The sequence below is a fragment of the Blennius ocellaris genome (assembly GCF_963422515.1).
Source record: "Blennius ocellaris genome assembly, chromosome: 17".
Taxonomy (NCBI): Eukaryota; Metazoa; Chordata; class Actinopteri; order Blenniiformes; family Blenniidae; genus Blennius; species Blennius ocellaris.
This window is the reverse complement of record NC_137666.1, coordinates 5,149,484-5,161,212: the sequence shown is the minus strand read 5'-3', so window position 1 is coordinate 5,161,212 and position 11,729 is coordinate 5,149,484. Positions and strand designations below refer to the sequence as shown.

Genomic DNA, 11,729 nt, shown 5'->3' with positions numbered 1-11,729 from the left:
ATAATCAAGATGACAGACATGATCCTGAGTAGACCTTTGTATTTGGAGTATAATTGAAACAATCCTCACTTTTCACTGTTATGGCTGTTTTTACATTGGGCTTGTTGTAACGAAATTGAGATTAATTAAGGGTCCATTTAATTGGGATCACCCAAGGAGATTACAATACTGACTCTTGACATGCACGTTGTTGCTGTCGACTTTAGTTTGGCTTTCTCAATGTTTTAAAGCTCTGCTATGGTACAGTTTGAGAATACAGAGCTCCATTTTTTACACAATGCACTAATCTGCGAGCATAGGCCAAGTATTTTAGAAGTTAAAGACATCTAATGGTGTTGAATACTCCCTGAAGACGTTCTGCATTTCACATGAACAGTGTAAAACGGCTGACTTGTAAAAGTTTAGGCAGTTTTGAATCTTCACTTCTCTTCCAAGGCTCCGTATCTCAGGAACTACAGATGCTTCGCAGCGTTAAACCCGGCACCCTTGTTCTTGGTTCCATTGACGTTATCAGTATAAAATATGAAAAACATCCATGAAGGTCGGCGGGGAATGTTTTTTTGAAGTCTGCGTATTTAGGCACAGAAGGATCCAGTAAAGCTTTTGTAAACACAGGCTGGAACTGAGATGACATACGAGGACAAACGAAGGACGTTACATAATGAATGCTAAGTGAAATGCCTTCAGGCTAAATGGCTTTAGTTTGATTTACCTAGCATACTGAGACAAATATTTGTACTGTCTGCACCGCTGGACTTATTTCCCTCACTTCTTTGTAATACCTCCAGGGTTGGTAGGACAATGTCTCGCATCACAAGTGACATAATGAAATCCTTTCATCCTCTAAATCATTTGGCCTGGAAAGTGTCACATTTAACAGTTGCATAATAATAATCGAACGGTAGATTAAATTACCTTGAGAGAGACAAAAGTCAACCAAAAAAAAAAACAAGTGTAAATTTTTGTGTGTGTGTGGAGAGTCTCTGGAGAAACTGAAGAACAGCCCTGTATCAGGCAGGAAGTGGCTTTTCCTCTGGAGATCAGTTTGCTGCATGTCCATCAAAGCTAATCTCCCCTTTCAGATCGGACGACTTGAGCCTTCAGGACTGGCACTGGGCATTGGACGATATCGATGAGGATTATTCCTCTATACATTTCTGACGGCCACGTATGGTAACACTGTGTGCTGTGCAGTGCTGTCCTTTAACACTTTAGCACCGCTGCGTCTTGTACGGTGGTTCAACTCCAGCTGTTCTCAACGTTTTGCCTTCTGTTTGATGTATTTTGGAACGAAGCGGGTGATTTGGTGGCTATTCCACTAAATGCCTTAAAAAAAAAAAAAAAAGAAACATGTTCCCTGGTCTGTGGTGACCCTGCGCTCTCTGACATCAGCCCTCGCAGGTCAAACGGCTTCAAACTAAGGCGAGAAGACACCAACACCCAGATGCGCAAATGACGACGGCATTTGTCATCGCGCATGTATGTTGACTTAAACCCGGGTGTTTCTTCACTCAGAGGTGCTGCTGGTGTTTGTTCACGGCGGGATTGATCTGGTCACTTCACTGTTGGGGGTCACTGGGTGTTGGAAATGGAAGCAGACTGTGATCAAGTAATGGTTAAGCAATCATTTGTAAAAAAAATTTTTTTTATATCAGCCGATTTTCATAAACTAAAGCAGAGTACTTATTTCAAATATGAATATAATTTATTTCTGTGTTTAAGTTGTACTGATTTGTTAATGATTGATTTTGATTTTCAAAATGTATCACCAGCGACGTGCTAATCTCCACTGTGGTATTTCAAACTCTGGTGATCGCTAAAAAGCAGTTTCCACCGAGGCAGAGAGAAAACTTCACCAGTCATTAAAGGGTAACGTCAGCGGGTGGCAGCAATGCATCAACAACCAAGATGTGTATTTCAGATGGAGCAAAACGAGACTGTGGAAAAGTGTTCCACACAATTAATTCCATTCCTGTTTCACCACAAACGTCCTTGCACAAATATCAGCTTTTCTGCCAGTGGTGTGGGGATGTTAACAGTGTTGTAAGCTCCTGCATTTTTGTGTTATTTACACTAAAACTCACAATCATAGGGCCGCGCCTTCCTGGAGAGACTCTTGTCAGACATGTACAGAAGTGATTTGGGATTTAAGTTGCGTTTAAATGAGTTTCACAAATGCATTTCTGGAGTGACGGCTCACGTTTCTGGCTTTAAGTTGGCTTGTGAGAGAAAAAATGAACATGATCAGATGCTGCGTTTGCTCAGGCTCAAATGGAATAATTACATTTCCTCGGAAATATGACAAAATGGCCAAATTAATTAGATTCAAAATGTGACAAGGCTTCACAGTTTACTTTTTCACTTTGTCACGTATTACTCAGGAAACTGAAGTGTTTTTCCTCCCCCGCTGTTGCCTTTTTATCTATTGTGCCATAACCCAGACAATTATAATTAAGAATAATCTATGTTTCTTTTAAATGAAGTAAGAATTTCATCAATGCTGTTTAACACTTCTGTAATTAACCTTTTTTTTTTTTTTTTTTTATCCTTTTGTTTGTCTTATGTTTATTCATTGTTATTTCCAATGCACTTCAGAAGTCTGTAAAGCAGTAAAACCCCTGACATTATTAACCCTCCAGCATAATGTCTCTCATCCCCTCATGAGAGTATCCGTTGGGCATTAACTGCTGGTAACAGTGTCGTGACAACTGGCCAGTGATGTGTAATTGACCATTTTTCAGTTTCTAACCCAGTAATACTGCCTCTGTGTCTCTTTCTCCTCCTCCAGCTAACCTTGCTTGTGAGCGTGGTGCATCTCCAAGGTGGTGGGGTGCCTTTCCTCCTCAGACTGTCGACAAAACTTTTGTTTGTAGATCAGCACGCTGAACTCCATAACTCCTCCCCACGGCCCCCGCCTCACACTTGTCCCGCTTTAGCCTGCCGGAGCCACCGAGTCCTGTCCCCCGCCCCCCCAACACCCAACCCCCCACCCCCTCTTCATTGGAGTTGTTTCGCAATCGCCGATCACCTCAGCGACTCCAGATGCCTCGCAGACCCGGCAGCCGAAGTCTCCTCTTCAGGGGCCCTCGGCTGGTGCAATTACCCGTCTCCGAGACTCTGGAGTAGCTCGCCGAGCTTCCACAGAACAGAGGAGAGCACTTATGAAGCAACGACCGCGGCCGGCCAGCAAGTGGGGGAGATATACACTTACCTCAACGATTCCCACCAGGACACACTGATTGAAGGACCCAGGAGGGAAAATCCTCCTTCACCACCTTTGAGGATTCTCGTGGCCAAAAAGGAAAAAAAAAAAAAAAAGAAAAGAGAGACAGACTTTTTGTGTTTATTGCTTGTGAACAATATGAAGGGTTTCATTGGGGAACACTACACTCATTCTGTATTCTGTTGGCTGACCACAGCCGAGGCCGTTGACCTCGAGCCCAGATGGCTTGTGTCTGTACTTTCAAACTTCTTTCACTTAAAGATTGTAGCATCTTGCTTTCCACAAGTCTGATTTGAAGCCGTCTGTCCACAGAATCTGGAAAAAGGTACTCACTCACACACACGCACACACACACACACACACGAGCGCCAACTTCTCGGTGAGTCATCGTGGCGGGGAGGGGCGCGTCGGCAGAGAGCTTCTTGAGTGCCTCTCATTCAGAAATGTGACTCCCGACGGGCTGCCTCGCATCGACGGTCATTGTGAGACTAGAGTTAAAGTCCTCCTGCTCCGTGTGGCTTCACGTGGATCGATTGTGTGGGCGAACGTAGCGGCAGAATCACTTGTGTGTGTTTGGATCTCGATTTGTGCACGCGCAAATCAGTACTCTTTTATTTCAGTGTTAAAAAAAAAAAAAAAAAAGAAGCCTGTGGGTCAAGACTGAGGGCAAAAAAAACAAACAAACCTGGCAATACCAACAATGCGCAGCAAAAATCCGCTCATGATAGCTATGTGAAGTGGGGTAAAGAGACATTTCCAGGTCCTCACAAGTGGTTTTGCTGCCAAATTTGCCCCTCAATCTCGCAACACCTGCACTGTCATTTCTGAGGGTTTAATGTTTACTGAATTCAGGGGGTGCACCATGAATGGTTCTCTGACGTGAGCTCAGCTCCTTTTGTTGTTATGAATGTACTTCTGGGCTTCTTCTTTTTTTTTTTATCGAGAGTCGACACGCAGGTATTGTATCCACATATACTTGACCTAAGCCCTGGTTTGTTTGGGTTTTGTTTGTTTTTTTCCTTCCTTCCTTCACCAAACTACTCTTTGAGTGATCCTTGCATGCGTTTGCTTTTTCCAGGCCCGCACTTGAGTGCCGTCATCACAGGCCTCCACCTACTAGCAAATGTATACACAGTGAGGGTGAGTGAGGAAGGTAACCAGTAAAAGGCAGAAAACAATGAAGGTATGCAATCACATCCCCATTCCCATGAGTCAAGATACTGAGCAGCACTATTCCATTGAGGTTTTGTTTTGTTTTTTTCCCTAAAAGTGTTTTTGTCCTGATATTTTTGTATTAAAAGTAACCAAACTCTGAGTTTGGACACGTTGTTGGGTGTATGTGGCTTATATAGCAGATGGAGAGTAAACTATGTGAGTGGGTATGTGTGTGTGCGTGTATGTATGTATGTGTGTGTTTACCGAGTGCTCTCCTTTAACCAAGAAGCATGTTTTATACATATAAATATACACAGTATATATTTTACATGCCATACGGTGCACAGTATATTATTTATACAGCCTTGTCCACTTTGTATTTAAGGGCTTTACATCCAGATTGCATGTTTGCTATCAAACAGCTCTATAATAGTAACCACTTTCAACAATAAAGACGTGGATGTGCCTTTGGGGTTTCACCATTTTTTTCCCTCCCCCCCTCTTGTCTTAAAACTTCCGCCTGCTATCAGACTACAAAATTGCTATTTTCATTTGAAGCAGGAATCAAACGGACTGTGTAATAACAAACTGCTGATGAATGAAAAGTCATCACAGCTCGCCGCTAACCCGCGTCTGTTTCTCCTATTAGGAAAATGGGGGACGTGCAGCACACCTAATAGACCACATAAAACACATTTCAGCCAAATGTTCGGTGAATACAAAACGGATGATTAAATTCAATGAGCTTCAAGTGTGTACTGACCAAGACGCATGTGGTGCCGGTCCAGATTGGGTTAATCATAAACTATGTTCTGCGTAATGTATAATTTGCAAAGATGCCGGTCACACGCATTCACACCTATGGGCAATTTTGAGTCACCAATTCACCTTAAATCCATGTTCTTTGATCATTATTTGCATGTTTTCACTTTTATAAACTGAATAATGACATGTCAAATAAGGTCTAAAACTGCTGATATTCTTTACTGTATTATTTTCTCTCAAATACTTTAAGGTGAAAATGCAACATCCCAGACCAGTAGATGATAAAGGGTGGTTAAAGTGACAAAAAAATTTACCAATATTAAAAAAATTTACCTTGTAGAATGTCTCTGAATTCACCCTTCACAGAAATATGAAATGTGTTGAATTGTATGCATGAAAATATTAAATTCACTTTTAATTTTTACACTGAACCACTGTAAAAATTCGGTTAAATGTGAACACTGAGGAAGTTGCTTTATTGAAGCAGCCCTGACAAAAACTTCACATATACAAAGGGAATTCAAAAAACACTTTTTCGTGTTGTTGTAGTCCTGAGCAGGAAGGTCTCGGATATTCTTAGCTTGACATCCTTTTTCACATACAGTTTGAGGAAGCACTGGTCCTTGGAATGTTACGAAGACAAATGAGTTTGGTACAGAAAGGAGGTAAAAAAGGAAATCTAAATCATCATAATTGAAACAACCGTTTTTCATCACTCTTGTTTTTTTTTTGTTTTTTTAACACTTTGACTTGTGTCCACAGTGAGCCAGTAAAAACTCAACAGTGACGTCCTGTCAGTGTGGTGACGGCTCTGCCAGCTCCGGGAACTGAAGGGGCTTCAGTCGTCTTTCTTTGTGCTGCTGCTGCGGCGTCTCTGGTAGTAAAGCACGGTGAACAGCACCCACAGATTCAGCAGAGTTATGATGATGAACCGCACCAGAACTGTGACACATGAGAGACATTAAAACCAATTTGAGATGGGAACAATGGAGCTGAACTGAACCTTTCATCCGTGAAGAATGGGGCTGGTGGTACAGCACGGATTATTAAAGAATCTGTCAGTTAAAAAGGTGCTTGATGTCCCTTTAGAGAGTCTGAATCTCTTAATAAGCTGCCGACTATGTGAATGAAAAAAAAAAAAAAAAAAGTCTTAAGATTCTGCAAAAGCTAAATAGGCTTCTTCACTTATTATTTTTCTCCTGCAGCAGCGTAGTTCAATTTCTTTCCCTGCGTTTCTGATGGAAAGTATCAATCCTGACGATAAATACTGTTCGACATCTGGATGCATTCAGAACGAGGTGCATGAAAATCAGGACGCAAACTTGTGTTTTTGTATAACCTCACTGCAACAAGAAAAGTAGTGGCAAGTTTCCACCAGAAGGAAATGAGGCAGTTAAACATATTTCTTTCAGGTTTTGGGCAGCACTTCATGAACATCAAATTGTAAAAATTTTGAGTCAGAATTGCCATCCAAAGCAGAAAGATTTGTTTCACCCTGGCTCATGCAGTCTTGTAATGCTATTCTATACCACTAGATGGCGTGGTGAGCACTTCTGCAGTGGTGTCCAATATGTTGGTCTGAGCTTTCGAACCGTTCTGCTTTATTCGTGTTTACAAATTTAACATGAATACAAAAATCTAATTGGAAACTAAAATTAGGATTAAATATGTGTCTCTATGATACATTTTTTTTTAGATTTAGCTAGATCACCTTGGCCTGTCATTTTTTTTAAAGAAACTAGTAAGCCAAAAGAAGTGTGGCTACAACTGTTCTAACCTTTCGTTTGTTGGAAAAAAAGTTGTTTCATGGAGGAAATACTTTCAATTTAACTTAAGAAGCTCAAGTCATGTTATTCACCGGCCTTGAATTTTCAATTTGAAACAATAAAAATAATGTTAGGAAACGACAGCTGGAACATCGTCGCAAAGATGCCGGTGAAATTAAAACAGCCAGTTCAGGTTGTAATGCCACCATTCGCCACAAGATGGTGTAGTGAGAAGGTCCTGAGGGGCAGCAGGTTCACGCAGTGAAAACTGAAATTTAAAGGCTGAAGCTCTGGGCTCCTCCTGAACGTCAAACTTTAAAAAATCTGAGAGCTAGACTGTCGATGTTACAGAGACTCATCTCTTACTACCCCGGACAGAAAAGTGGCATTTCGTAAATCTTTCATTTTGTATCTGCTGAAGTATAAGGAGGTCCAGGGGGCTTTTGTGCACCCATGCCTTGATTAAAAATGCAGCATCCTCCAGCTAATGCTTAAAAAAAATAAATCCTTACCCTGTCCTGTCAGTACATGTCCTGTGCAAAGTTTTTGTACAAAAAAACAAATCTTTACCCTCGGAAGGGTTTCAATTCTTGATGAGATATTCCACCCTGGAAAGCTCCACATCCCACAGTCGTTTGTAATTCAGACCGACTCACCCTGCATGTCTCCAGTCGTCACTGCCGTGGTGTAAATCCGCGCTGGAACAAAGAGGAAGCCACGTTAATGACACCCTCATTATCCAAAGGAGCATCTGATATTTAATTAATGAAGCCACGCATTGCTAATTTAAGAAATTGGGAGCCGGGTAAATAGTGTCATACATATTCATAAGGCGAGAACATCAGAGAAATTGTGCTTCGGGGAGGAGAATTCATTTGGTTTGATGAACTGGTTAAGCCGATTAAATTTAGGAAGCAATGCTAAACACAAGTGTTTAGATATAATTGATTCATAGTGATTTTTTTATTTAACAAAAGATTAGACCATTGATGCGTGTCAAAGACGGGGCTCACATTTGGCATCTTTTCTCTCTTTGTTTTGCTCTTTTTGTTCTTTCATTTCCTTTTGCCAGTTTTCACTGATGAAAGGTTCTGGAAGCCTTCACTCTGCCATCGATCTAAAGCCTCAAACAAACGATATGCTACACCACACCACCGTCGTCACGGAAACGGGCAACTCAACTGCAATGACATTTTTTCTGTTTTCATTTGAAAACCTTGTTTAAATGGTGGTGGTATAAATGGTATTTTCATAAAGTAGCAACATTACTGTAAAATGCTGAGTAGGGAGCATCTCCATGGCAACAGACATGAGGTGCCTCTCCCATCCGCTTTGTATGGGATATTATTTTCAAAATTGTGGGGGGATTCATTCATAAATGGTTAATTGGTAACATCCCAAAATCTAATCGGTTGATCCTTAGATGATGACGACAAATCAACCCTGAAATTTTCATGCAAAACAGGTCAATATTTTTGGCGAAAAGTTGGTAAAATACGTACATGCATACAAACCAATAAAAAAAGAAAATATAGCAATACACAGAGATCATTTGGTTCCATTTCCACTCACCCAAACATGTGTAGGTCGCCATCCCCCAGGAGAGGGCGCTCACCTGTCCAGCGTCCCTGGACTTCCACAGACACTGCAGCTGGGCAAACTTGCTGGCTGCACTAATGAATGTGCACAGGTTCTGAGGGGAAAAAGGGTGGAGGTCAGACAGCATCTATTAACATGACAAGTACAACACCGCGATCAGACAGAACTACTAAAAGTTTCCGGGGCTTTTAACTTCTTAAAACTTTGAGCGGAATGGCAGCTGCGGGATTTCTGCTCACCCCTGGTGTTCAGATCACCTTGAGACATATTCATCTCATTAACCGTTTGGCATTTCCGAGGTTGGGACGACTTCTCCTGAGACGAAGCGGGTGAAACGAGGGAACCTCTCAGATCTCCAGAGCGACGTGCCGCCCTTCGCTCGCCGTCGCTCTCTACAAACTTGCGATTGATGTTACAGCTGGCTTCTTACCATGGCCAGGTCAATGATCCACTTCTCCACTGTGAGCAGCCTCCAGCCTCCAACGAAGCTGAGCAACGTTTAAGGACTGTAACTCGGAGAGCTGACGAGTCGCTGAGGCGCGACACCGGTGAAAGGATACACCAAGGCGTAGACAGGGCTCTGCCGCAGGTTGCCGTTGTAGTGAAGGATCAGGAGCAGAAGGATGGCATCTGAGAACGAAAGGGCGGATTAGAAAGAGGGTCCAACTCCGGTCTTTGCTCCAAACCCTTTCTGGTGGTGTTTTAGGTTGATTGTGTGAACACACAATCAATTATCGTTACAGCGGGCTGAAACTTACCCTGAGCGATGAAGATGGGGTATTCCAAGTACGTTGGAGGCGGGTAATCATAGTACATCTGGTACGTCACAAAAACGACACACCTGCGTGTAGAACATGCGGTGAGGTTATTTAATTGTACAGAAGACAGTGGCTCAGTACTGAGATGAGACGTTGACACAAGACAAATAAGAGGATGACTGGATGGCTTGTAGCAGCATGGAGAGCCATTTTTTTAATATTTTTTTTTGAATCAGCAGTTGAACATGCAGCTGGAATCACACAGACATAAAGCACTTATTTTTTTAATTTTTGCAGTTATATGGGATTTCATTCTTGAGAACCAGCCTTAAATGTCTTGGCCAGGCCAGATGTAATCACGTTGGCAGGCCCGCCCCTCCCTACAGGCAGAACACGCGCTGTGCGTAGGGCCCCGCGATCCATGGGGGGCCCCATTTTGCGCAAGAGAATTGAATTTCCCTCGGGATCAATAAAGTATCATCATTCTATGCAAATGCGCAAAGGATGCGCGTGCATTTTGCCGAGAGGCGCGCGTAGAGCACCGCCACCAAGTCAGCCCGAGGAGAGAGAGAGAGAGAGAGGAAAAAAAGAGACGCAATGATTGAAAGCGTCACCATCTGACCAATCAGCGGTCAGATGGGCCGGCAGGCAGTTGTTTACAGGTGGGGGGGGGGGGGGGGGGGGGAGAGAGAGACATCAATACGATTCGGGAGCTAGCAAAAGAAAGAAAAAGTCCAAACAAGAAGAGGCTCGTGCTTCACCTGGAGGTGGGATGTTGTTGAAATAAAGAAAAACTAAAGTTTTTTCAGACGTGTGCATCTATAAAGTTCTTGTTCCACTGTTGATAGAGGCTGCTCATTTGATTCGTTAGTAATTGTAATGTTGTAGCGCGCAGGAACGGGAGTCGTAGGCGGCGTGTCAAATGACAGTGCCAACGTCGGCAGTTTTATTGACATAAAGCCTTATAACAATTAACAGGAACAGAACTCGTTGCACTGCAGTTGCTAACTTACTAACCACATCCGCTTGTGTGTCGGTATAAAACAGTCCCACCGGAACCAATCTTTGTAACGCAGGTTCCGCGGGTGAATTATGTAACGCCCACTACAATGTATTATTATTATTATTATTATTATTATTATGTTATTGGAAGGGGGGCCCCAAAATAAAATCCTGCTTAGGGCCCCCACTTGGCCAGGGGCGGCCCTGCACGTTGGTATATATTATTTAATAGTCTGCTGCAAAGCAACAACAAAAAACAAAACAAAACTACAGACTGACATGCCCAAGCTCATTTCTCTTGATTTATAATATGCTTAGGGTGATAAGTGGTATGAAGACATCAGCGACTGCTATGACACGACTCTGTCCTACAGGCAGTTTTACAGCTGCATGCACGGTGATAGGGGTGATGGGGGGGCTTACCACTCATTCATGCCAGCTCAGCAGCTGACAGGCACAGAGGAGGAGAGACAGCACACTGAGAAATATATAACAGGCGCACAGAAATTGATTTTATCAGCTGCATTTCCAACAGTCAACCCGGGATCCATGAGCTTTAAATCACTGTTAAGCGCTTTGGAGCGGATGCGGGAATGAATACCCTGCACTGATATATATTCTCAGAGGTTTAACCAAAATCACACCCTACTGTGATTTTCCTGTGTCCTATTTAGCACAGTGCAGGATGTGTACATGACGTTTTTTTTATTATCGAAATAACACACGATCGACTCTATGGATGCGAGCCGAATTCATTATTAGACTTTGGAGTTGCATAGTGCGTGAGATTATTCACAATCTATGCCCGTAATGTCTGGATACGATTAAATCTGATAAATATTCAACGCAGTTTGGCGCAGACTCAGTTTGCAGCGAGAGACGGTGTGGCGTCACGTGAACGCCACACCTGCCTCGGTCAACAAAGCCGTTGTGTATACATTGAACACCTCACTTTACTAAAAAGTCGAAAAAGTGCCTACCCGACCAGCTCCAGGAGCAGACTGTTGAGGCTGACCCCTGCCGAGGATTTGGCTCTCATCAGCAGGAAGATCTGCGGGAACTTGAGCACCATGCACAGGAACAGGGTGCTGAAGTTGGCCAGGTGCAGCAGGTTGTCGGTATACATTGTGTGCGGCGAGCTGGGACAAAGTAGAAACTTCTCGTTGCCAGATGTCGCGGCTCCGTCAAGGTAAAGTTGTGCCACGACACACTTCTGTTTGCAAACGCTCACAATAAAAGCAAACGCGCACTTTATGAACGCGCCGACTGTGCTTGTAGTGTTGGAATGTTGTTTTAAAAGCCATAAATAAAAGTACAGAAACTATTTTAAGAGCGAAACGTGGGAGGTTTCTGGGCGTTGTGTACAATAACTTTAGATAAGTAATGAAGAATCTTTTATTTTGAATGTTTAATCTTTGACTTCCTTTATTTTGCTGTTAATCCCACATATTTTGGCTTTTT

At 42.8% G+C, this 11,729-nt stretch overlaps 2 protein-coding genes across 2 annotated transcripts in view; one reads left to right on the top strand and one right to left on the bottom strand.

Moving 5' to 3' along the window:
• rock2a (rho-associated, coiled-coil containing protein kinase 2a) overlaps nucleotides 1-4,844 on the top strand; it is a 37,656-nt gene extending 32,812 nt beyond the window's left edge. Inside the window, exon 32 of the mRNA XM_080513188.1 lies at nucleotides 2,789-4,844. Within this exon, the coding sequence (XP_080369314.1) occupies nucleotides 2,789-2,792 (4 nt within the window). The 3' untranslated portion in view covers nucleotides 2,793-4,844. The remainder of the gene's footprint in view (nucleotides 1-2,788) is intronic.
• A 756-nt stretch (nucleotides 4,845-5,600) lies between these two features.
• Nucleotides 5,601-11,443, bottom strand: slc66a3 (solute carrier family 66 member 3). The gene is made up of 7 exons (XM_080513475.1): nucleotides 11,249-11,443; nucleotides 9,267-9,349; nucleotides 9,069-9,138; nucleotides 8,939-8,996; nucleotides 8,482-8,602; nucleotides 7,566-7,607; nucleotides 5,601-6,085 (listed from the first exon to the last, which is right to left on the bottom strand). The coding sequence occupies exons 1-7, from the start codon at nucleotides 11,392-11,394 to the stop codon at nucleotides 5,982-5,984; spliced, it is 624 nt and encodes a 207-aa protein (XP_080369601.1). The 5' UTR covers nucleotides 11,395-11,443; the 3' UTR covers nucleotides 5,601-5,981.
• Between the last annotated feature and the right edge of the window lie 286 nt (nucleotides 11,444-11,729).

What these genes read in the sequence shown, in the direction of transcription:
- slc66a3 (XM_080513475.1), bottom strand. Translation starts at nt 11,394, where the DNA reads ATGTATACCGACAACCTGCTGCACCTGGCCAACTTCAGCACCCTGTTC. An exon ending in CTGCTCCTGGAGCTGGTCGG is followed by an intron (nt 9,350 to 11,248) that starts GTAGGCACTTTT and finishes TTCTACACGCAG; the next exon opens with GTGTGTCGTTTTTGTGACGT. An exon ending in GGCGACCTACACATGTTTGG is followed by an intron (nt 7,608 to 8,481) that starts GTGAGTGGAAAT and finishes TCTTTGTTCCAG; the next exon opens with CGCGGATTTACACCACGGCA.